This window comes from Triticum urartu, chromosome 4A (assembly GCF_056163025.1).
Source record: "Triticum urartu cultivar PI428250 chromosome 4A, HENAU_Tu73, whole genome shotgun sequence".
In the NCBI taxonomy this organism is placed as follows: domain Eukaryota; kingdom Viridiplantae; phylum Streptophyta; class Magnoliopsida; order Poales; family Poaceae; genus Triticum; species Triticum urartu.
In genome coordinates, this window is record NC_141876.1 from 437,494,042 (window position 1) to 437,518,316 (window position 24,275).

Sequence of the window (24,275 nt, forward strand, 5' to 3'; positions counted from 1 at the left end):
TCTATGTCAATTAAAAGGACTAAAAACTAATTAAAGTATTTCAAATTTTAAATTTGAAAAGGGGGGGGGGTAGTCCTATGCATTGTGCATGGTTTACTTAAATAAAACTTAAAAATAGAGTGAATAACCAAGATTTCTTGCCGATACTCTAATAAAAAAGAAATATATTCAATGAATAGGATAAGATCCATTGGGTTCTCTTCGCATTCCTTTGTGAAAGAGTAGAATGAGAAAGCTAATGAATCTTAAACCCATTACATTGATAAAAAGAAAAGGAAGTGCATTGATAAAAAGAAAAAAAAAGAGGATAAATAATAATAATATTGTATAGTTAGGGAATAAAAGAGGATTTGGGGATAGAGGGACTTGAACCCTCACAACTTATAAAGTCGACGGATTTTCCTTTTACTAGAAATTTCATTGTTGTCAGTATTGACATGTAGAATGGGACTCTCTCTTTGTCCTCGTCCGATTAATCCACTTTTTTAAAGATCTCGAAAACTTTGAATTTGAATTGAAGAATTTGATTATTCAATATTCGATTGGAGTGGATTCACGATAATGAAAAAAAATTATGATATGAGTTTTTTATTTCATAATCATTATCATTTCTAATTTCATTTTAAAAAAGATAAAGAAACTATATTATAATTATAATATAATATGAGTTCTGTGATTAATCGTTTGCTATGTCAGTATCTATACGTGTTTATTAAATGTATAAGGTATAAAACCCCTCTTTCTCTAATTTAGAATTAGAAGGAATTCCACTAACAACACAATGTAATTAACTCGATTCGTTAGAACAGCTTCCATTGAGTCTCTGCACCTATTCTTTTCCTTTGTATTCTAGTTCGAGAACCCCTTGTTTTCTCAAAACACGGATTTGGCTCAGGATTGCCCTTTTTTAATTCCAGGGTTTCTTTGAATTTTGAAGTTACCACTTAGCAGGTTTCATACCAAGGCTCAATACAATCAAGTCCGTAGCGTCTACCGATTTCGCCATATCCCCATTTCCCTCTTCTTTGAGACCAGGATTCCTTGTGTAATTTCATCCATCTCTTAGGGTTTTTTTTTGAATCATTGAGTTCATCACTCAACGTAGTCTAGCAGTTCAGTTCGACTCTATTTGAGAGACCTCGCTTGCTTATTGCAATTCAGAATTGAATTGATTCTATCCTTGATGTATTTGCAATTCAATCCGAATCAATATATCCAAAAGTTTTTATCTCCCCCACGTCCCGTCTTACTTTTTTATAGTATTCAAAATTATACTATAACGCTTGATATTTATTCTTTTTTTCTAATCAGAATTAGCAATTTTATTTACTCTGACTCTATGTTCCCCTTAGTGAAATATTAATCCTCAAATTATTAACAAATAATAATGTCTATAATGATCGAATGAAAATACCAATAAATTCTATAATTTTGTTTTTTAATATCCTATAGTTAAGCATATCAAGCTAACTTTATCTTTAAGAAGTTTTTATCTATCTAGACGTCTTGCAGTCTTAAATTGTGGAGTATCAAGCTAGCTTCCTGATTTTCTTTTCGAACACCGACTCTTTTTTTTTTGAAAGATCCAGCTGTTGCTGGCATTCATTTCATTAGCAGAGAGAACACCGACTTGTAAATGAGCCAAACTTGGACCTGGATCCTCGCCAACAAGGGCATAAACAGATGCACTTGCCAGAAAAAGGTGATGCCAAAATGGAAAATGCCAACACACTGTCGCTTCCTATTTGAAAAGAGCAAACGAAATTATGTTCAGTAAAGCAAACAAATATTTCCTTTTATTTCCGGGCAAAACCATGAGGAAGATACATAGCAAGCAACAACATCATCAAACAACAGCATGGCACCCTTTGATAGTTACAAATACTGAATACACGACCTTTTTAACTTGTCAACTCCACACTCTGCTCAATGCTCCCGCGTCACTACTTGAGTTTGGAGCGGCTTTATTAGATCGGGAAAAAAGCACACAAAAATCAAACCAGGGACAGCATAATCATAACCATAACCATGTGTGTTCCCTCTCAACTGGTTCAGTTGTAGGCGTCCGGGTTGGCGACGAGGTATGCCTCGGCGGCCTTGAAGATGGCCGTGACAGACTCCTTAGCCTTGGTGATCTCATCGTTCACCTCCACGCCCGGCAGCAGCTTGTACGTCGACTCCACCTTGACGACGCTCCCGCCGTTGGCCGCCGCCTCCACCTTGATGTGCGAGGTGGCCGTCTCGATGGCGGTGCCGATGCCGCCGCCCTCGATGAGGGTGGACTTGCACTCGCACTTGTCGGCGTCGATGAACTCGAGCCTCTCCTTCATGAGGCTGAAGGGCATGGCTGCAAGATCAGCTGTGTGTTATGCTTTAACCCAGGATGTGTACCAGACTGAAGCTGACATGAATTGTGCGTGACGCGTGGTACCTGAGGTGAAGTTGAACTGCCTGACGCTGCCGATGCCACCTTCGCCCTCGACGGGGTGGGCGCTGGCGACGATGTGCGGTGCGAGCTTAGGGGCCAGTGTGTGCCAGTCCATGACGCCGGCACGGAAGAGGCGCGACGCGGCGACCGGCGATTCGATCTCGTGGGTCCAGCTGTCGGTGAAGGCCATTGCTGTGATGATCAAGGACTCGACCGGTGCAAGTGATGTGTTGAGCTGTGGCTGTTGTAATGGCGCACTGGGCTGCTTGGTTTCCTGGAGTGCGGAAGTGAGCGCCATAAATAGAGGTTCCAAGGTGGGGGTTGGTGAAGCTTGAACGGATAGGTGTGGTGAGTAGTGGGGGCTGGTGAAGGCGCCAAGCCAGGGTCGAGTTTTTCCAAATTGGACGGCACCGTCGGTCAGCTAAGCTTTTATCATTACAGGGCCTGAAAGCACGACATTTTTTCAATATATTTAGTTAACGGAGAAGAATGTGTTGTCCAATTGGCACCACGGTCCGCGTGAGCAAATTGTTCTACAATGTTTAGTTAAAGAAAAAGAATGACGGACTCATAGTCTCCTAATCAAAAGCAAGATATAGATACTTGGGGTTGGTGTGGTTGGAACGAAGAAACACTGAAGTAATGCATATAGGACGCCGACGACGCGAGCGACGACCACACACAGCGCGCCCACTTCTGTGTGATCTCCGTTGCTTGTAGTACAATGCTCTTGTGAAGAGCCGCCGACTGTCTTTTAATCCAAGGGGACTTATTGCAGAAGACGCGCTTCAAATTAGTCACTGTTTCAATGTTGCGCCTGCAGTTCAGATGCACAAAGTCTCTCGGATGCACAGATAGGATAAGTTTCCTTACAAGAATGCCTTTCAGATATCACCTCCTGTTGTCAAAATTATGTGCAACCTTCCAGTCGTTGCGCAGTTTTACAAACTCGACTACAGGCTCTAAGCTTGAAAAATACATCTTCACCGTACACAAAGTCGCAAAGTTTCTCCGAGGCATGCCAACAATGCTGCGATCCTACTCAGCATCATTGTCACTATTTTCAGACAAATCCACGTCTTCACCATACACCATTTCATCAATTTCGTCTTCTTCATCTTCATCAGATTGGACTGCGGCCTTAGACGATACATCTTTCACATCCTTATCAACCTAAGGAAATTGAAACACATAATAACTATATCATTCATAACTGTAGCAGTAGGACTAACTACTAACTTTTTCAGCATTGTAAATGGATGTAAACCTGTGCCATTATCAGCCGAAGACGACCAGAAAGCTTCAGTAAATCTTCAGTTGCTGTGTATCTTTCTGCACACATCTGCAAAAGAACGATCAGTTCTACTTTTTATGCTCTTCGGCTTATTTTAGTAGTGTTGATCGGATGGCCCGTATCTGTTTGTGCTTAGATTAGTGGCATGCCAACTGAGGTCATATTTTGGTCAATTCATGGCCAAACATCCAGCAGACAAAGACAGTCCCGTAGTTGGCATATCAACTTTAACCACATTGGTTGGTAGCTTATTCAAATCGATTGTGTAATCCAAATAAGGCAAGGCACTGATGTTGCATTTCTCTCCTAAATAGATTACAAAGCAAAAACACATGGCAGCAGTATTTACTAATTTTAACTACCATCTCCCATATTTATCTTTAACTCTATGATCATCTGCTCAATGTGATCCTAAAACTTGCCACTGCCAACTACAGATACAACTTGAGATCCTAAATGAAAATCCATCTTTCAAAGATGACATGGAAATTCAAGATCTAAGCTATACAAGTGTAGGGGCAAATATCATCAGCAAAATAATGTGTTTCACCTTCCAGACTGTGCTCTTCACACTGACTATAGAAGGTTACAATTGTGAGTTTGCATGTGGGCTTTTCACTAATAGGTTTCCTGTAGGCCAATTTGAATGTGCACAGTCAGTTCAACTGCAGCAGGTGAGTTCTCGCCACCATTGATACATCTTTCTCAAAGAGGTTGCCAGGAAACTACAATAACAGTTACTCCCTCCGTTCCCAAATATAAGTCTTTCTAGAGATTCCAACAAGTGACTACATGCGGAGCAAAATGAGTGAATCTACACTCTAAAATATGTCTACATACATCCGTATGTTGTAGTGCATTTGAAATGTCTAAAAAGACTTATATTTAGGAACGGAGGGAGTACATCACGAACATTCTGAACATGGTGCAGTGGTCAGTGCATATATACACAGTTACTTAAATTCTGTTATACTTGTGTATGACAAAGCAAAATTCTTATTGAGCTAGAGCTAAACTACCCTGATTGTATATGATGGTCTTAAGTTTGAAATATGTAATCCTCGTTGTGCATTATCTAATAGTCCCCCCGTCCCATAAAATAAGAGTGTTTTTGACACTAGTGTAGTGTCAAACACGCTCTTATATTATGGGACGGAGGGAGTACCAAACATATAGGTCAGTCGCTATAGCACAACCCTTCTCCATAACAAGAACACTAGTACTCCATAATACACTACACATAAGTACTTAAACCTTTGCAACTCATTAAGATGCCAATTTAACCACAATAGTTTGTTGTCATCTATTTGGAAACTCAAGTCTAATATCAAGAAAAATGAAACAAAACACATAAGATTTTCACATACCTAAACTACAAATCTAGACAATGTCACCCCTATTTGAGGGGGTATGTTTCGAATGATCTACAAAGCTCATGGGAGAAACAAACAGACATATAGAGATATGCAATGCAACAAGCTCCAACTAGTACTGCTAAGTGGTAAGAAGAAATATTACCTTCTCCAGGTCGCTAATTAGTTTTCTTGATTTCTCCGAGGGGATAAAACGACCATGAATTACTAGTAAGCAGTATATCCAACGCAAAACAAGCTCAGCGCTACCAGATCTGTCGAGAGATACATATCAGCAACCAACACAGAATACACAGCGGTGAAAATGTGCAATGGTGAAAGACATGGATGCAGAGCACCTTGATCTCCATGCACATACTAAATTCTCTAGAAGCTTGCAAGCATCTCCAGGCTTTAAAGATCTTAGATGTGCTCGAATCTATTGAACAACAGAACACAACATCAAAATTGTACCCCTTCACATCAACGAATTAACTTCGATAGCTACACGCACATAGTAAAGATGCAAACAGTGATAGAACTTTAAACTGAAACTGAGTTACCACAAACCTTCTTGCTGGGTAAATTAGCGTCAATTGTCATGCCGCTGCTACTAAACAGATCTGATAAGATTTTAGTGGCCATGTCAGGATGGCCGACGAGACTCTGATCAATGACACCATATTTCCTCATCAGATCTTCAATGCATATGCTGTCGTTTTCAATTCTTTGCACCGGAACTAAATAAGGAAAATGGCTTTTTAGTGATGTGATCAAGCTGTATATTAGAACATTCTGAAAATAAATGATTTGGAATAGTAAATATAACAGGCACATCCTGGTTCTCCCTACAAAAAAGTAGCATAAAACTCAAATATGCTAATAAATAGCAATACATTACTCAAGTTGTCACAGAATTAGTTGCTACATCGTCCCACGTGAAGAACAAAACAAGGTTATGCCCCTGCAGTTAATAGCTTATGTAGACTCCAACTGTTTGTTGTGTTTCATCACTTGCAGAAGAGGAGAAGACATGGCAAGAGATGTGATCAAGCTGTATATTAGAACATTCTGAAAATAAATGATTTGGAATAGTAAATATAACAGGCACATCCTGGTTCTCCCTACAAAAAAGTAGCATAAAACTCAAATATGCTAATAAATAGCAATACATTACTCAAGTTGTCACAGAATTAGTTGCTACATCGTCCCACGTGAAGAACAAAACAAGGTTATGCCCCTGCAGTTAATAGCTTATGTAGACTCCAACTGTTTGTTGTGTTTCATCACTTGCAGAAGAGGAGAAGACATGGCAAGAGATAATTTACCTCTTTTCTCGGTCAACCTTGAAGTGGTACCAAGGTCACTATCAATCGCAAGTTTGACGCCACTCGGTTTTGTTACACCATGTTTCCTTTTCTTTTCTTGTGTATGAAGCTTCGGAAGAGGAAGAATGGCATCTTCTGCATTCGCCCGGTCTAGAGCAGTGATAGTTACTACAAAAGAAACAGACAAAGTTCAGCCCAAGATTCGCCATTAATAACCTTCTCAAATGAAGGCGGTAACAATAAAATTCCTACCAAAATCCCCATTTTTAAACAGGGTTTGAATGGTTGACCCATTCGGATATTCATATAAATAAATAATACATAAGGTGAATTACCACCATAACTGATGAACATTAGCATACCTTTTGTTTTAGCAGATTGACCTTTCTGGTGCGTGGTGGGTTGAACTGTAGGTAAGAGAACTCCATCTTCAGATACACCCAAATTAACATCCTTACCATAACAAACCAGCAGCTTATCGAAAGATGGTTTCACCACGGATCCATATGCCAGAAGGACATGAGCCGAATTAGGTCCATCTATTCCTTGAAGTTTTGCGGCAAATATCGTGAAATCCTGATTCATTCTTGAAAGGGAGGACTCGGACAAGGCAATCTTAGTAGGCTTCTTATTGCGCAAGTCATCCATGTTATTCCCAGACCAGAAATAGCAGATACCAACCTCAGAGATAGCCAACACATCTATTTCTCCTTCAGTAGCATTAGTACCTGAACACATGCAGTCCACAAAGATTGCTGGGTGTTCCATAGAGAGTATACAGCTTGAACTCTGACTTTTACCACTGCCCAACTTCCAAATGGCAACATAGCGTTCCCCAACTCCAGATGACAGAACATATTCGCCATTGTTACTAAAAATCATGTTTCTCACAGACACCTAAATATTCATGTAGTCAATAGCAACAGGTGTGCACTTAGAAAAAGCAATACAATTGAAAAGATAACAAATTCAGAAGAGGATCAAAGTTCAGGAGGGCATACAAGACACACTCACCGGATGCCCAGAGAATTTTTGAATTTTTTTGTTGTCAGAAGCGTCAAAGGTCCTCAACTGACCAGCTGCTGTTGCCAAAACTGTTCCATCTGATAAGATCAAATACAAAGTGCATTTCATTTCTTTGAACTGGGGTGGAAATGATTGGTATGGAGAGCAGATACAAGCAAAACAAAATGGGCATGCATGCCTCATTGCAGCATAAGATTAATACACATACAGACATATATTATATACTAAAAGACCCTTAGCTCGAAGGATACATATAATGTTAACAATATCATACATTTGCGCATATATCATATAAACAGATAGATAAAGTTCGGATTTCACAAAAAAAGGATTATAAACAAGTAAAAGCGGCATTTTTCAGGACAGTGGGATTTTCTTTAAATGGATCCATGTGTCTGGTAGATAATAGGTGTGTAGCATTTCCATCTCTACTTCGAATAGATCATTACCATTATAGTTTGAAAAGCAAACTGTGGAGATCATTTAGAGATTCTAGGCCATGACATGGCCAACACCATGAGGGCGCCAACATGATATAACATGGATAAAAGATGGTTAACATCTATTTGTTGAATATAAAGGTAATTACGATCATCAACTATTTACTGTTGTAAGGGTAACTCAGAGCAGTTAAACTATGTCTGAAAGAGAAATCATAACACAGATGCAAAAACATCCATAGTGCAGATGAAAAAGCAAGACATGGATGATTTAGCAACATAGAGAATAGTGAAACACTGAAAATAGATATATAAATCAAGAAGAGATACCTGATGAAACTGCCAATGCAGATATTGCCTTTGAGGAAGATTTAAATTTCCCTGCAACAGATCCATCTGAGGCATCAATCTTACAGACCATGCCATCAGCGCCTGCTGTGTACACACTCCGCCCATGCCTCGAGTATGCCACTGCTGTCACACCCCTGAATAAATACAAAACACACACCGACATAAGTGAACACATCTGAGCCTAAGCTCAACAGGAAATAGCAAACAAAGCCAAGATTACAGCTGCGGGTATGTGCTTAAACAATGCGTCAAAAGGAATTTCGTAATTGGCATGGTATTATGTACATTTCGTACTAAGAAAATGTGGTTTCCACAAATGAACAACGAGGTTCCCCTCCCAGCATGACACAAATGCACTGAACCACCAGCCATACCCAGGATGACAATCGCTGATCCTCCACTTCCACTGGCCCGCAGCAACATCGAGCGCAAGGACATCGCCACTGCCCGTCCCAAGCACGAGCAGCGAACTCCCAGCCTTCCGCTTCTTCTGCTAGGCAAAAAACACGAGCAATGACGCACAGCACACGAACACACGGGCACAGCGCCAGACAGCAACAGCTGGAAAAATGGGAGTGATTCCTCACCTTGGTGGAGAGTTGTACCCACTTCATGCAGGTGTAGTCGAGGGCGAGGTGGCCGCGCTTCGTCTCGGGGAGCGCCCCGACCTCCACCGCGGGGATGTCGGCGAACTCCGTCTGCAAGTGGCCGCGCACGGCGTCCCATACCTGCGACAGAGGCAAACCGTCGGGTTAACAAAGGAAGCGGCAACCCGAGCCGCTCCGGCGTGGATAGGCAGCGTTTGATTCCGCACCTTGATGCGGCCGTCGCCGGACGAGAGGGCGAGGAAGTCCGAGGAGGGGCTGAAGGAGGTGAGGAGGTCGCGAATCGGCGCGGGGGCCGGCGCCATGGCCGCGCTGGGCGGTTGGTCGTCGCGGCGGCGGCGGCGGGTGGGGAGGGAGAAAAGGGTTTATGCGGCGGCGCGGCAGGGGGAGGGTTTTGAGGGAGCTCCCGTTGAGAGAGTGGTCTGGGCCTATCTATCTCTGGCGCGATACCGGTCGGTTTCGCCTCGTGGCGCTTGGGACACGGCTGAGACGGACCAGGAGGACGGGCTAGGGTTTTCCTTTCATCCACCCACACAGAAACAGCAAACCGTTTCGTCTATTTCTTTGCCCCCACCGCCATCTTTCCGCTACCTCGACGGCTGCTGCTCCTCGGCGCCAGAAGTAGCTCGGCGCCCTCGACCGTGAATTGAACCACGCGGACACCCCTGCCCGTGGGTACTGCTGGACTTCAACCGCGTCGCCACGCCTGCCCCGGCTCGCCGCCGCGACCTTCAGCGGCCAAGTATGATTATTTTTTCCTGGTTTTTTTCGTTCCGCGTAGTATTTTTCACGGCGACGTGCAGTAAATTTAGAAACGATTCTCATTTGCTGCTGAATTGGAAGTAGAGTATGGCGTATGAAGAGGCAAGTGCATATGCATGTCTCAATTTTGAATATGTTAGACACAGGAAGTGTATATTTGACGTTTGACTGAAAATCAATTGGTCATCAGTCAAGTTTTCCAACCAATAAAGAACGACACTTGTATGTATTTGTGTGTCCTTTTTTGTGCATCTCCGTTGTGTGTATGTCATCAGCAGAAAGGCCAATCCTAATCGGGTTGGAACTAGACCCGGTTTCAAACATATGTGAGCTACAACTATCGCAATACCACATCCAAGAAAAAGCCTGCTGATCCATCAACGTACCCTCTGTAGGTCTTGTATCAACGTACAGCCTACTTACAGTCTTTTGTGAGAAAAACACAGTGATAAGTAGACTGCCGTTAGAGTCTGCTGGTAACTTGCAGTCTACTCATAGTGATATTTTAAAAGTTAAAGACTAGATACACAAAACTTACAGTCAAATTAGCACTGGAACTTCTACAATTATAGTGTATTTACACATAATTTACACTCATATTGTGTGATTATTACAGTAACATTATGACCGGAACTTGTCGAGTTTCAAAGACACCCATTTGCAGCGCCGAGTCATGAGTTGGTATGTATGTACGCGGGTTGGACTGGACCCATTTGCATTCTATGACAAGCAGGTGTAAAACTTCAAAATTATAGTAAGAAAACCTTGCAAGTATGGTACATCGTGCCATCTACGGATTATAGACACAACTCAACCAACATACACACTGCCTATCATACAGATGACCACACATTGAACCAACATACACACTGCGCTATCCATAGTGTGAGCAGTTTAACATCTCTCTAATGCAAAAAAGCCTTCTTCTCCATCATTGTTAATTCACAGTCTGAAAGAAAGGATCAAACAAGAATTAGACCAATCATTAAGATATACATCACAAAGGGAAGCAATTAACACTGAGCCAAAAAGCTGAAAATACATAGTACAAGAGACAGTGAATGATGTAGACGAGCACAGTAAATTAGGCAACCTGAAGCCAAAAGTACAACTAAAAAAAGACTGGAAATCATGAACCTCTTTACTGTAAATTTGAAGTATAAAAAATAGAAGTGCTTACATCATCAAAGAAATCGGTAACAAAAAGTCTAGAACTTATCCACCTTGTTGAACTCGCACAAAAACTATCATTAGCATACTTCTGTCCTTAAGTTCGGAATGTCAGCGCTTGAAAAATGGTTAACAACTTGAGTCCTTGCAGTCCATACTTTCATAATCTTGAATGTAAAGACACCGCAATTGTGTGCCTGGTTTCACATGAATAAATGAAGAAAAAAAAAGATACCAACATGGGAGTAATAAAAGCATCCCAGAATCCTATAAAGTGTGTAATCCGTTCGAATAAAAGAAAATACCAGAGATAAATCTTAAAAGATAACAACACAGTGCCTTCAGAAAGGAAACAAATTTAGAAGCAAATTGATTAAAAATGTACTAACAGATCACTAAACTGCAAGTGAAATTCAGAATGCTCATTAAAAGATGGATCAAGAAAAGTAAAGGCTCTTCCCTTCAAACAAACAAAGAAACAAAACCAATGTTTTCGAACAGTTATGGGAAAGTACAGCTGCAACTAGGAAGAGTAATATGAAGAAAAATGTATATATTGTAAATGAGAAATAAAAAAAAATTGGCAAAGACAAACACCAAAAAAGAAGGCAGAAATTAAATTACTTACATGGAGGAAATGAGAAATAAAAAGAAAGGGCAAAGACAAACACCAACAAGGAACTATGAAGTCAGAAATCCTTCAATTTCAATTGGGGAAAAGACGGACACCAAAGCCGCAACAACTAATTGGGGGAGAACCATGAAAGATCATACAAGAGACGATCCACAAGCTGAAAGTCCTTCAATTCCAATGTCTTTGTTCACGCCTAGTGCATTTCTTTGAGATCTAGAACCTGTAAAATCACAAGAATGAAAAGCAGAGATCGCAAATTCTTTCCATTTGACAGAGTGTATTGCACAGACCACTCTAGTTAAAAATCAAAGAAACTGGTCAGTTTTGTTTCAAAAGCACCAGGGCAAAAGAAGCTAAAATTTACAATAGCAAAACAATACTGAAATTACTATTATCAAGTTGCTGAAATTACTAAACAAGCAGAAATTCCTGTTTCTGTGCACAGCAAAGTTTCTGACCTAAAAAGCACGGACACGGCAGGAATTGCCGATTGGCCGTGTCGACATGGCGGGATACGGCTGGATACGCGTATCCCCCAGTATCCCTTGATTTTCGATTAAAAAAAGGAAAAAAGCCCAGGGACACGGCGGGACACGTACGTGACACGGATGGGATACGGCCCAGCCCAAAAACAGCCATGGCCCAAAACGAAACTCTATTTTTGCAGGAATCACACGCAGCTCTCCACACGACAACGAGGGACTCCCAGGTCCCAGTCTCTTCTGGATCGAAGCCGCCACCTCCTGGAACGAAGCCGCCGCCGCCGCCGCCGGCGACGCTTGGATCCGACCGGCCACCACACCCCCACACCAGGAGGCAGCAGCCTCTTCTCCTGACGGCAGGTAACCCTCCCCAATCCCTGAACTCGCATCCTCTCCTCCACTTCTTGACCTGTTTTATTCAGATTTGATCTTCCATTAAGCTGCTGGATGTTGTGCTTGCTGCTTGCTTGCTAGCTGCTGCTCTTTGAATGCCTGTAGATTGTAGTAGTAGTGTACTAGACTACTAGTGTAGTACTGCTTGTCTGCTTCAGTGCTTCTTTTTCCTAGCTTAATATCGTCCTGCTCATGAATGCTTGTAGAGCATGGCATCTGGGAGTGGCACAGCTGGGTTATGTCTTCAACTCTTCTAATCTTCTTGGATGTTTGTAGTCTGGGAGTGGCACAGCTGGGAGTGGCACATGTGGTATTGTGATAGTTGTAGCTCACATATGTTTGAAACCGGGTCTAGTTCCAACCCGATTAGGATTGGCCTTTCTCCTAATGACATACACACAGCGGAGATGCACAAAAAAGGGACACACAAATACATACAAGTGTCGTTCTTTATTGGTTGGAAAACTTGACTGATGTCCAATTGATTTTCAGTCAAACGTCAAATATACACTCTCTATGTCTAACATATTCAAAATTGAGACAGGCATATGCACTTGCCTCTTCACACGCCATACTCTATTTCCAATTCAGCAGCAAATGAGAATCGTTTCTAAATTTGCTGCACGTCGCCGTGAAGAATACTACGCGGAACGAAAAAAACCAGGAAAAAATAATCATACTTGGCCGCTGAAGGTCGCGGCGGCGAGCCGGGGCAGGCGTGGCGACGCGGTTGAAGTCCAGCAGTACCCACGGGCAGGGGTGTCAGCGTGGTTCAATTCACGGTCGAGGGCGCCGAGCTGCTTCTGGCGCCGAGGAGCAGCAGCCGTCGAGGTAGCGGAAAGATGGCGGCGGGGGCAAAGAAATAGACGAAACGGTTTGCTGTTTCTGTGTGGGTGGATGAAAGGAAAACCCTAGCCCGTCCTCCTGGTCCGTCTCAGCCGCGTCCCAAGCGCCACGAGGCGAAACCGACCGGTATCGCGCCAGAGATAGATAGGCCCAGACCACTCTCTCAACGGGAGCTCCCTCAAAACGAGTGAATTGAACAGAACATCAACTTCAGGGGCACTTATAACACTTTACCCCACCTTTTGGAGAAGTTTTCACAAAACCACAACCTTTGGGCTAACTAGTAACACACAACCCAAATCCAGCACACACAGTCCAAATCCTCTAACTAATGCCCGTACTAACAGCCACCTACATCTGCGTGCATGCCGTCTCTTCCCGAGCCAGAGTCGCCGGCTAGCTCGTCGCCGGCAGCTCGCCGGTTCGTCCATCCCGACGTCGTCTCCTCCACCAGCACCTCTTCCTTCGTGTCAGCGTTGGCTCGTCCACCCAGCGGCATCGTCGATGCCGCCGGCCGTCCTGTACAGAGCTCCTCCCCAACGAGTTTAGGCTGCTTCCTTTGTCCTTTCTTTTTTCAGAGTTCAACAGCAAATAGCTACAGATTTTCTTCAGTGTAATCCAGCGATGCATCATGCTGTGTATCTGTGAATATGAACCAATGAAAACTGACACAAAAGAAACTATAGAATGATCCAAAATAGCTACGACTGAATCAAAGTTTGTGATACTTATTTGTAAAATAGCTATAGAAATGAACCAAAGTAGCTACAGAATGAATAAAATATTTCAAACTGAAGCATATATAAGACTAGAACAATACTTAAACGGACAATATCCGTGGTCTTACAGGAATAAAATATGTGTTGTAACATAAGCATCCATATAGTTATGTGCTTAAGTTACCTAAACCTGACACTTACAAGTCACTGTGCCTAGATCCCCAAAATATGTAATGTAACATAAGCATCCATTCAAGTCTGAGCTTTTAGTTACATAAACCTGACATTTACAAGTCAGTTTTCATAAAGATGTAAACTTTTCATTCACAAAAGAAGCCTTCGACATAGGATTTTCTTCAGTGGTTGCCACTGGCAGTGAAGTACTCCATGAATCTGCCCCCTGCTGAACCTGAACCCCTCATTACTGGTAGCTTCTCTCTAGTATTAGCTGCAGTTGGTTGTGAAGCAACTTCTTGTATGTCAAACCCATGAAAAGGATCATGTGCTTCGAAGATCGCATGCGCATGAAAAGGATCTTGAATTGCAGCTTCAGCTTGTCCTCTGCCTCTGCCTTTTCCACGGCCTCTTCCGCTTCCATTTACTTGTGCTCTTCCTCCCCCTCTGCCTTTGGCTGCACCAGTTGAAGTATCTGCTTCAGCTTGAGCATGAACATGAACTGGTGCTGCTTCAGCTTGAACATGAACAGGTGATGCTTCGGCTTGACCATGAAGTGGTGTTTCTTCAGCTTGATCATGGATTGGTCCTTCTTCAAATATTCTTCTATTACTCTGAGCAACCAGTACAAGCACTCAAAGTTGTGTTAACAAGCAGAAACATATGCTAATTACATTTATGAATATGTGAATTACCTTGTGCTTGTTTTTTCTTATCGCCAGGTCTGCTCTCAGTGGTGTGGTAGGTCTGCTCTCAGTGGTGTGGTACAACTGGTATACTTGTGACCAGGTTTGTGGCAGTTCGAGCATGTCGTTGTTGTCATCCTATGTCTAGAACCCGGCTGAGGCACCTCATGCACTCCCTTCCTTCTGCTCTTCTTAGGTCTTCCAGGATGTCTAGTGAAAATTGGTGGGTCAATATCGGGTGTTTCAGTCTTTGCCCAACTATCTTTGCTAGGGACAGGGTATATAATATTGTTGTAGGCAACCTGGTACATAGCCCTTTTGAAGAATGCACTCATATAATCTTCAGGATGCTCTTTTTTCTTATAAATGCATGACACTGCATGTTTGCATGGCACACCATTAATGTCCCACCTTCTACATCCACATGTATTAGCATCGACATTAACAACATATGTTTTCAATCCAGAAGTAACTTGCCACAGCCCTTGACCTGCACATACTGGCCTACAATGCTTTGCCCTGGTCTTCTCAAGTTCCAACTTCTCTGCATAGTTTCGCGTGATCTCCCAATTTGAATTAACGAGCCCCTCTCTATTGCTGTTGTATCTGACCATTAGCTTTGTCCTAATGTTGTCTATCATGGTTTGAATGGGCTTGTTTCTAGTTTCTAGGATATACTTGTTGAATACTTCACTTAAGTTGTTCACCACTAAATCTGTTTTGCAATTTGTGTCCATGTCATGCCTTGCCCAATGCCTAGGTGGAATTTTGGACAACCATTCCCATGCACTTTCACTCTCAGCCTTCAAGTCACTCATAGCAGCATCATAATCAGACTTTTGGTAAGCATATGCAGCACTATCCATGTGTTTTTTAAGATCATCACCCTTGTGACCAGCAGTTTGAAAATTTGCGTAAATATGCCTAAGACAATATCTCTGATCACAATTAGGAAATACTTTGTCTATGGCATTCAGCAGGCCCTTTTGTCTATCTGACATGATAGTCCACCTTCCAAATGGCCCTGAGTCGCCACCAAGAGCATACTTGAGTTGTTCAAGGAACCAACACCAATTAGGAATGTCTTCTTTGCCAACAACTCCAAATGCAATGGGGAACAAGTTGTTGTTGCCATCCCTTCCAGAGGCGGCCAACACTTGTGCTCCTGTAGTCAGCTTAACAAAGCATCCATCAAGACCAATGAATGGCCTACATCCATGCAAACCCCCCTCCTTAGATGCATTCACACAGAAGAATAAGCCATGAAACCTAGGATTCATTGCAGGTGGTGGCTGCTGAACCGTGGTCACGATGCATCGGCTGCCTGGGTTTGTATCAAGCACTGTCTGCAAGTAGTCCCTGATCCTCACATACTGTTGTTTGTGATTTCTTAACACAATATCCGCTGCTTTATTCCTTGCCCTATATGCCATCATGGGAGTGATGTCTACACCATGATTTCTCTTGGTAGTGTCTATTAGCGCGCTTATCTTCCAATCTGGATCGCCTCTAAAGTTCTCCTCATACCTGTTGCTCAACCATGTGCTGTCCACTCTAGAAGTATCATAGGTAATGCCACAAGTATGAGGTAACACCATCTTCCTAATGCAAACAGTCTCTTCTCTCTTGATAGCTGAAGCTGTCATATAGAATTGGCAAAGTTCAGTCACACAACAAACATTGACCCGATCTCTATCATTTCTAAGATACATATAGTCTCTACTTTGAAGTATATGATAATTCTTCAAGGCTCTTCTGTATTGATGCATGTTCACAAAACACATATGCAAACAGAGTTGTTCACCTCCAAGCAACCTGCCCTCATCATACCACACTCTAGTTGGAAGTGGTTGTGCTCTACTCTTCTTGCATTTTGGTGCAACGGATATTGCAGGTTCAAAGCCATCATCATCTCTTGATATTATATCCATTCCAATATCCTCACTTCCTGGATCTGAAAGTTCACATGCTTGAGTGTTGGTTACATCTCGCAACTTTGCTTGTGAACCGAGAATAGCATCCTTCCTCAGTTTCTTCTTCTGCCATGCTTCTGCTCTCTTCTTTGATGGATTGCAAGAATCAAGTGTGCTATCTTCAATAGGAATAACAGATGCATCATCTAGTAGTGGATAAAGGTCCTCAATATCGGTGTCGCCCTCCATGTGCTCCGCGGGATCTTCTTTCTGTCTCTTTAATCGAGCAAGATTTTCCAAGTCTTCATCATCATAATTCTCAGCCACTGCCATCTCTTCTTTTTCCTCTGCCACTGCCATCTCTTCTTCTTCCTCTGTCGCCTCAACTTTTTCCTCTAACACATTTTCTTGCTCAACTATGACTTCGTTAATGCCCTCTTTGGTTGGCTGCTCTATCAACAATGCTTGCTTCCTCGTTCTTTTCTTGCGGCGGGTTGGTGCGGGTCTCCTCAAAACTGACAGATTCAACATCTTAACACTCTTGTACTGATTTACCATTGTTGTCACCTTCTTATTACTGTCCAATAGCTCCATGCCAACTAATCCTCCGCACTGATAATAGATGGTATCCTTTTTGTTATAGCCAACAGAGCACACCAAGCTCACTAACTTGAGAAAAGTGATATCAGACAGTCCAATTATCCTTTGCACATTATCCCCTAGACCATTGATTGGCAGCACATTAACCACCCAAAGTTCATCATCTACACTGCATAATGAAACATACTTGTATATTAGAGAAAGAAAAGCAACAAAAAAGACATAATTTTTTTGCTTCAATTCCAACCCTAGATAGCTCGAATCTGATTTAAAACGCAATTAGCTAATACCAATATTGTAACAAATTAGGCGTCTGCTGAAAACTAGTAAAATCTACCAACATAATCACGTCAGTCATGAGCAATCACTGAAAATCACTACCTATTTGGTTACAACCAACCCTAAAATCCCCAAAACAAACCAATTTATCAAAGCCAAGAGGAGCAGGAGAGTGGACGCATACTCAATGCCGGAATTGTTGAAGCTCCACTCCATGATGCGTGTCCGCGAGTCGCCGCGCAACGGCTACCCCAGTCCAAGGAAGAAAGGAGAAGAGGCGCAAGGAACTGGGTGGGTGTAGAGGACGACGGCGCTGGGAAGATGAGCCGGTGTTGAGGCGGAGGAGGAGATGATGTCGGGGAGAGGGGGGGAGGGGGGGCGCTGGGGCGACGGGGGCGGCGACCTACCGGCAACGAGCGAGCCGGCGGCGGCTTGGCTCTCGCTCGGGAGGACACCGCACGCGCACCTGTACAGCGTTTGTGTTACTGGGCATTAGTTAGAGGATTTGGGCTGTGTGGTGGATTTGGGTTGTGTGTTACTAGTTAGCCCAAAAGTTGTGGTTTTGTGAAAACTTCTTCAAAAGGTGGGGTAAAGTGTTATAAGTGCCTCTGAAGTTGATGTTCTGTGCAATTCACTCGTTTTGAGGGAGCTCCCGTCGAGAGAGTGGTCTGGGCCTATCTATCTCGGCGCGACCCCGGTCGGTTTCGCCTCGTGGCGCTTGGGACGCGGCTGAGCCGGACCAGGAGGACGGGCTAGGGTTTTCCTTCCATCCACCCAAACAGAAACAACAAACCGTTTCGCCTATTTCTTTGCCCCCGCCGCCATCCCCTCGCGACCTCGACGGCTGCTGCTCCTCGGCGCCAGAAGCAGCTCGGCGCCCTCGACCGTGAATTGAACCACGCTGACACCCCTGCCTGTGGGTACTGCTGGACTTCAACCGCGTCGCCACGCCTGCCCCGGCTCGCCGCCGCGACCTTCAGCGGCCAAGTATGATTATTTTTTCCTGGTTTTTTTTCGTTCTGCGTAGTATTCTTCACGGCGACGTGCAGCAAATTTAGAAACGATTCTCATTTGCTACTGAATTGGAAGTAGAGTATGGCGTGTGAAGAGGCAAGTGCATATGCCTGTCTCAATTTTGAATATGTTAGACATAGGGAGTGTATATTTGACGTTTGACTGAAAATCAATTGGACATCAGTCAAGTTTTCCAACCAATAAAGAACGACACTTGTATGTATTTGTGTGTCCCTTTTTTGTGCATCTCCGCTGTGTGTATGTCATCAGGAGAAAGGTCAATCCTAATCGGGTTGGAACTGTTAGGAATAGGCAACTTGTATTCCCATGAGGCCATAGGCCGATATATATATATATACATGTACAGGTGTGGAACATATGCAGGAAACCCCTTATACAACGGGATAAATACAAAGGGGTACATGACTTATATTATAACTCTAACACCCCCCCTCAAACTCATGGTGGATGAACAACACTGAGTTTGGAGAGATAAAAGCCATGTTGTGCCCTAGTCTGAGCCTTCGTCAGGAAATCCGCCAACTGTAACTCGGAAGGCACATACTGAAGAGCAATAACCTGATCCTGCACAGCAGCGCGTACATAGAACGCATCAACACCAATATGCTTGGTGAGCTCATGCTTCACAGGATCGCGTGCAATGCTGATAGCACCTGTACTGTCAGATAGAAGCAGAGTCGGTGTAGTGACAGAAACACCAAAATCCTGAAGTAACCACCGTAACCAAGTCACCTCTGCCGTCAAAAGAGCCATTGGTCGCAACTCAGCCTCGGCACTCGAACGAGAAACTGCAAGCTGTTTCTTCGTCTTCCAGGCAATGAGAGAACCACCAAGAAAAACACAGTAAGCAGAAAGTGAACGGCGATCGGAAGGATCACTAGCCCACGTAGCATCCGAATAGGCCTGGAGCTGTAAAGAACTGGAGCGAGGAAAGAATAGACGGTGAGAGATCGTGCCTCGAAGATATCGAAGAACACGAAGGAGATGACTATAGTGAACCGAGGTGGGGGCAGAGACAAACTGACTCAGAATATGAACCGGATAAGAGATGTCCGGACGAGTGACAGCTAGATAGACAAGACTGCCAACAAGATGACGATAACGCGTCGGATTAGGGAGAGGATCACCATCAGTAGCACGAAGATGAACATTGAGCTCCATAGGAGTCTCAACAACGCGCTCGTCAGTAAGAGCAGCACGAGCAAGAAGATCCTGGATATACTTATCCTGGGAGATAAAAAAGCCATCAGAGGTAGAAGAGACTTCAATCCCAAGAAAGTAGCGAAGAGGTCCAAGATCAGACATAAGAAACTGCTCACTAAGACGGGCCTTTACAAAGGCAATATACTCGGGGTCATCCCCCGTGATGATCATGTCATCAACATAAAGAAGAAGAAGAGTCCGTCCACGAGGAGAAAGGTGAATAAACAATGCTGGATCATGAGCACTGGCTAAAAAACCAGCAGCAGTGATCACAGAGGCAAAGCGCTCAAACCAGGCGCGGGGGGCTTGCTTAAGGCCATAGAGAGAGCGACGAAGACGACATACCATGCCATCAGGAACAAAATACCCAGGTGGTGGCTGCATGTACACCTCCTCACGCAGCTCACCATTAAGAAAGGCATTCTTAACATCAAGCTGAGATATAGACCAGTGGCGTGCAGAGGCAACGGCAAGAAGTGTACGAACAGTGGTCATATGAGCCACAGGAGCAGAAGTCTCGTCATAATCACGACCATGCTCCTGCTGAAAACCACGAGCCACAAGACGAGCTTTGTGACGCTCAAGAGAACCATCGGAGCGAGTCTTAACCTTGTAGACCCACTTACAAGTGATCGGACGAACTCTAGGAGGAAGAGAAACAAGATCCCATGTACCAGTGCGTTCAAGAGCAGCAATCTCCTCTGCCATCGCAAACTGCCATTCAGGATGAACAACAGCCTGACGATAAGAAGTCGGCTCAAGAACAGCAGCACCAGCGGTGGGAAATCCAAAGCGATCAACAGGCGGACGAGGACGAGAACGCAAGCCATAAGTAGGCTGAGAGGAAGATGACGACCCATCCACAGAAGCATCAACTGGTCGTGGACGACGAGTGTAATGCTGAGGAAAAGATGGAACAATAGAAGGAGGAATCGGCAAGGTAGAATCAGGAGGTGGCGACGAAGAAGTCACCGGAGATGAAGGTGTAGAATCCGGTGACAGGCTGGGAGAGGAGACCGGGGAGGAAGTCACCGGAGATGAAGGTGGAGAACCCGGTGACATGCTAGGCGAGGAGACCGGGGATGATGGTGGCTGCAAATCAACTAGATGTGGAGAAGGAGAGAAAGTGGAACGGAGAGGTACAGTCTCGGGGAGTGATAGGTGAGTCAGGAAAAGTGAGGAAAGAGATATCCTGCACTGAAAAAGTCGAGGAAGATGGGCGTGGGTAGAAGGGACGAGACTCTTCAAAAGTCACATCTCGAGAGATACGCATCCGACGACCAATAGGATCCCAACAACGATAGCCCTTATGCTCATCACTGTAGCCTAAGAAGACACACTCAACAGACTAAGCGGTCAGTTTGGTGCGTTCGCGAGGGGCAAGAAGAACATAGCAAACACAACCAAACGAGCGAAGCATCGAATAATCAGGAGAACGATCAAAAAGTCGCTCAAAGGAACACCACCCTGTAGAGCAGCGGAAGGCTGTATATTGATAAGATAGGTGGATGTGGAGACGGCCTCAGCCCAAAAATGAGGCGGGAGAGAGGCAGCAATCATCAATGCACGAGCCGTCTCAAGAAGATGTCGATTCTTTCGCTCAGCCACACCATTCTGAGCATGAGCACCAGGACAAGAGAATTGAGAGAGAGTCCCATGCTCAGCAAGAACACCACGCAACATCTTAGAGATATACTCGCCAGCGGAGTCAGCACGAAAAACACGAATAGGGGAAGAGAACTGAATATGAACCATGGCAGCAAAACGCTTATAAATAGACAACACCTCAGAGCGAGAAGTCATGAAATAAAGCCATGTGTAACGAGAGAAATCATCTATGAAAATAATATAGTATTTATGACCACCTTTCGAAGCGAAAGGGGCCGGACCCCATACATCAGAATGGACTAAATCGAAAGGACGCTTAGACACTGACTCACTATGTGAATATGGTAACTGAATCTGCTTGCCAAGATGACAACCCTGACACTCTAAAGAGACATCTCCTGAGACAGACCCCAGAAGGCCTCGACGAACTAAAGAAGACAACCAAGAACCACACAGATGACCAAGTCGATGATGCCACTGCTGGAAGGAACCAGTGACGGAGGCGACAGAAGCGGAAGAACTGGCGATGGTGGTGGCAGCAGAAGGAACATGAAGCCAGTCCAACTCCCAAAGACCCTGAGAATCACGGCGGCGAGGGCCAGCCCCAACCAGAGTGTGCGTGTGACGGTCCTGGATAGAACAAGAGTCAACGTCAAGGATGATGCGACAACCAGAATCCGTAAGTTGACCAGCAGAAAACAAATTCATGGTAAGTCGAGGAACATGAGCAACATCAGGAACAGAATAAGGAGTAGTAAGATTGCCTCTACTAGCAACAGAAAGTGGAGTACCATCAGCAGTGAAGACATGAGTAGGAGAATCCAGTGATCGAAGAGAGGACAAAGTGGAAGAATGAGAAGACATATGAAAAGAAGCTCCAGAGTCCAGAACCCAGGGGGATGTACCTGACTGTGTAGAGGGTGATTGCTCAGTGCGGGAAGCATCAGTCACAGAACCGGCAGTACCCGTCGAGGAAGAACCTGAAGCCGCGAGCAGACGCTTAAGTCTCAGAATATCCTGCTCAGTCAAAGCAATGGCTGAGGCTGTCGAGGTAGATGACGAAGTCCCGGAAGATGATGATTGAGCCTTGCGCAGGTGTTTCTTCTTCGTGTAGCACTGAGACTCAAGATGACCATCATTGTTGCAATAGGCGCAATGTGGACGGGGGCGACCTGAGCCTCCAGAAGGAGTGGGCAAGAGCGGCGGAGCACTCGAGCGAGAAGGGGTCGGTGGAGCAAGTGGCGTAGGAGCACGAGTAGCGAGCACAGAGGGAACCTCCAGCAAACCAGCACCACGTAAGCGAGTCTCCTCAACACGAATCTCAGAAAGCGCCTCCATGAGAGAAATACGGCCACGAGCAAACAACTGAGCACGCCGGGGCTCAAACTCCTTACGGAGCCGAGACAGGAACTCATAGACGCGATGAAACTCCAAATTGGCCTGGACAGCCTGGCAACAGGGGCAGGTACGACACCCAGCACTACGGAGAGAATCAAGCTGGCGCCAGATAGCAGAACTCTGTGCATAGAGGTCATCAACAGTAGAGTCACCCTGCTGAAGAGCATGCTCCTGACGGATCACAGAGAGGTATAAGGCATCACCAGAGGGCTGATAGCGCTCACGAAGACGGGTCCACATCTCAAAGACAGTAGAAAGACCCAGAAATTCAGAAGCAAACTGAGGCAGAACACTAGCAGTGAGAACAGCTGCAGCACGAGCATCATCATCAAGCCACTGGGTGTAAACAGACAGAGCACCATGATACGTCTGAAGAGCCTCCTCATAAGTCAAAACCCTCTCATCATAAGCACGATCAGCAGCCTCATCAGCAACCTTAGCCGCATCCTTGGCGGCCTGATTAGCATCCGTAGGAAGAACCGATGGAGTTGGCGGAGTAGGGGCCACCGGAGGAACTGGACGTGGCGGACAGCAGACCTCGCCAGAAAGAACACCCCAAAGACGGATGCCACGCATGTGAATGCGCATGAAGCCAGTAAACTCGGTGTAGTTAGTACCATCAAAGATCACCGGACAGCGAGGGACAGCAACATAGCCCGATGCAGCAGACATTTTTTTTTTTGGAGATCGATCAAGGGGCAGCTGGCAGTCGGCGGCTGAAGAACCGCAGGGGCAAGGGCCGACGGGAGCTGCGTTGATTGAGGCCGGGAGCAGGAGATCAGGCCGGCTTCGATTGGAGCCGGCTGGGAGCGATCCTGCAGGAGATCAGGCCGGCTCGATGGGGGCCAGCTGGGATCGAGCCTGCCTATTGCGAGCGAGACGAGGACGATCGATGGAGTCTTCGATCGATAGAGTCTGCGAGCGAGACGGGCAGAGGCAGCCTTCGAGCGATGTTGAGATCGAGCGATGCTGAGGGCCTTCGATCGATGGAGTCCTGCGATCTTCGGGAGGAGCGGAAGAGGAGCACCACACCGCCGCGCCGGCAAATCGGTGGAGGAGGCCGAGGGGGGGGGGGGGGCGGGCCGGTAAGCCGCGGCGCGGGGAGGCGCCGGAGCTGGCCGGAATCGGCCGGCGACGGCGGCGGCAGAGGGGGATCGGGACGGGAGGAGCGTGCGGGGGAGGAGAGACCGAACGCACGAGTTGCAGCGTGCGAAAAAAATTAACCTAGCTCTAATACCATGTTAGGAATAGGCAACTTGTATTCCCATGAGGCCATAGGCCGATATATATATACATGTACAGGTGTGGAACATATGCAGGAAACCCCTTATACAACGGGATAAATACAAAGGGGTACATGACTTATATTATAACTCTAACAGGAACTAGACCCGGTTTCAAACATATGTGAGCTACAACTATCGCAATACCACATCCAAGAAAAAGCCTACTGATCCATCAACGTACCCTATGTAGGTCTTGCATCAACGTACAGCCTACTTACAGTCTTTTGGGAGAAAAACACAGTGATAAGTAGACTGCCATTAGA

The 24,275-nt window shown here is 44.9% G+C and overlaps 4 protein-coding genes and 1 long non-coding RNA gene across 5 annotated transcripts; all 5 read right to left on the reverse strand.

Moving 5' to 3' along the window:
• Nucleotides 1-1,774: 1,774 nt before the first annotated feature.
• LOC125551950 (pathogenesis-related protein 1) lies at nucleotides 1,775-2,741 on the reverse strand. Its single transcript, XM_048715371.2, has 2 exons — nucleotides 2,432-2,741; nucleotides 1,775-2,347 (listed from the first exon to the last, which is right to left on the reverse strand). The coding sequence occupies exons 1-2, from the start codon at nucleotides 2,724-2,726 to the stop codon at nucleotides 2,052-2,054; spliced, it is 591 nt and encodes a 196-aa protein (XP_048571328.2). The 5' UTR covers nucleotides 2,727-2,741; the 3' UTR covers nucleotides 1,775-2,051.
• Nucleotides 2,742-3,257: 516 nt separating this feature from the next.
• On the reverse strand, nucleotides 3,258-9,274 carry LOC125551949 (transducin family protein / WD-40 repeat family protein). The gene is made up of 12 exons (XM_048715370.2): nucleotides 9,034-9,274; nucleotides 8,807-8,947; nucleotides 8,594-8,709; nucleotides 8,199-8,353; nucleotides 7,417-7,505; nucleotides 6,765-7,299; nucleotides 6,403-6,570; nucleotides 5,645-5,814; nucleotides 5,434-5,513; nucleotides 5,241-5,349; nucleotides 3,696-3,770; nucleotides 3,258-3,601 (listed from the first exon to the last, which is right to left on the reverse strand). The coding sequence occupies exons 1-12, from the start codon at nucleotides 9,127-9,129 to the stop codon at nucleotides 3,467-3,469; spliced, it is 1,869 nt and encodes a 622-aa protein (XP_048571327.1). The 5' UTR covers nucleotides 9,130-9,274; the 3' UTR covers nucleotides 3,258-3,466.
• Nucleotides 9,275-13,912: 4,638 nt separating this feature from the next.
• On the reverse strand, nucleotides 13,913-14,754 carry LOC147976094 (uncharacterized). Its single transcript, XR_015601313.1, has 2 exons — nucleotides 14,700-14,754; nucleotides 13,913-14,618 (listed from the first exon to the last, which is right to left on the reverse strand). It is a non-coding gene; the product is annotated as an uncharacterized LOC147976094 (long non-coding RNA).
• Nucleotides 14,755-14,758: 4 nt separating this feature from the next.
• LOC125531953 (uncharacterized) lies at nucleotides 14,759-17,698 on the reverse strand (the record flags this gene model as incomplete). The annotated part of the gene is made up of 2 exons (XM_087520726.1): nucleotides 17,625-17,698; nucleotides 14,759-17,372 (listed from the first exon to the last, which is right to left on the reverse strand). Coding segments are annotated over exons 1-2 (2,688 nt in total), but the record flags the coding sequence as incomplete, so codon positions are not given.
• A 30-nt stretch (nucleotides 17,699-17,728) lies between these two features.
• On the reverse strand, nucleotides 17,729-23,398 carry LOC147976095 (uncharacterized). Its single transcript, XM_087520727.1, has 6 exons — nucleotides 21,617-23,398; nucleotides 20,363-20,557; nucleotides 20,066-20,263; nucleotides 19,645-19,744; nucleotides 19,062-19,170; nucleotides 17,729-17,948 (listed from the first exon to the last, which is right to left on the reverse strand). Exons 1-6 carry the CDS (start codon nucleotides 23,396-23,398, stop codon nucleotides 17,729-17,731), a joined length of 2,604 nt encoding a protein of 867 aa, XP_087376853.1.
• Nucleotides 23,399-24,275: the final 877 nt, after the last annotated feature.

Coding starts and splice junctions, on each gene's coding strand:
- LOC125551950 (XM_048715371.2), bottom strand. CDS start 2,726: ATGGCGCTCACTTCCGCACTCCAGGAAACCAAGCAGCCCAGTGCGCCA. Junction 2,348..2,431: donor GCAGTTCAACTTCACCTCAG/GTACCACGCGTC, acceptor CTGATCTTGCAG/CCATGCCCTTCAGCCTCATG.
- LOC125551949 (XM_048715370.2), bottom strand. CDS start 9,129: ATGGCGCCGGCCCCCGCGCCGATTCGCGACCTCCTCACCTCCTTCAGC. Junction 8,354..8,593: donor ATCAGCGATTGTCATCCTGG/GTATGGCTGGTG, acceptor GTATTTATTCAG/GGGTGTGACAGCAGTGGCAT. Junction 5,350..5,433: donor GTATGTGCATGGAGATCAAG/GTGCTCTGCATC, acceptor ATCTCTCGACAG/ATCTGGTAGCGCTGAGCTTG.
- LOC147976095 (XM_087520727.1), bottom strand. CDS start 23,398: ATGTCTGCTGCATCGGGCTATGTTGCTGTCCCTCGCTGTCCGGTGATC. Junction 20,264..20,362: donor TTGTTTCTCTTCCTCCTAGA/GTTCGTCCGATC, acceptor CGTGGTTTTCAG/CAGGAGCATGGTCGTGATTA. Junction 17,949..19,061: donor GATCAGGTTATTGCTCTTCA/GTATGTGCCTTC, acceptor AACGCTGTACAG/GTGCGCGTGCGGTGTCCTCC.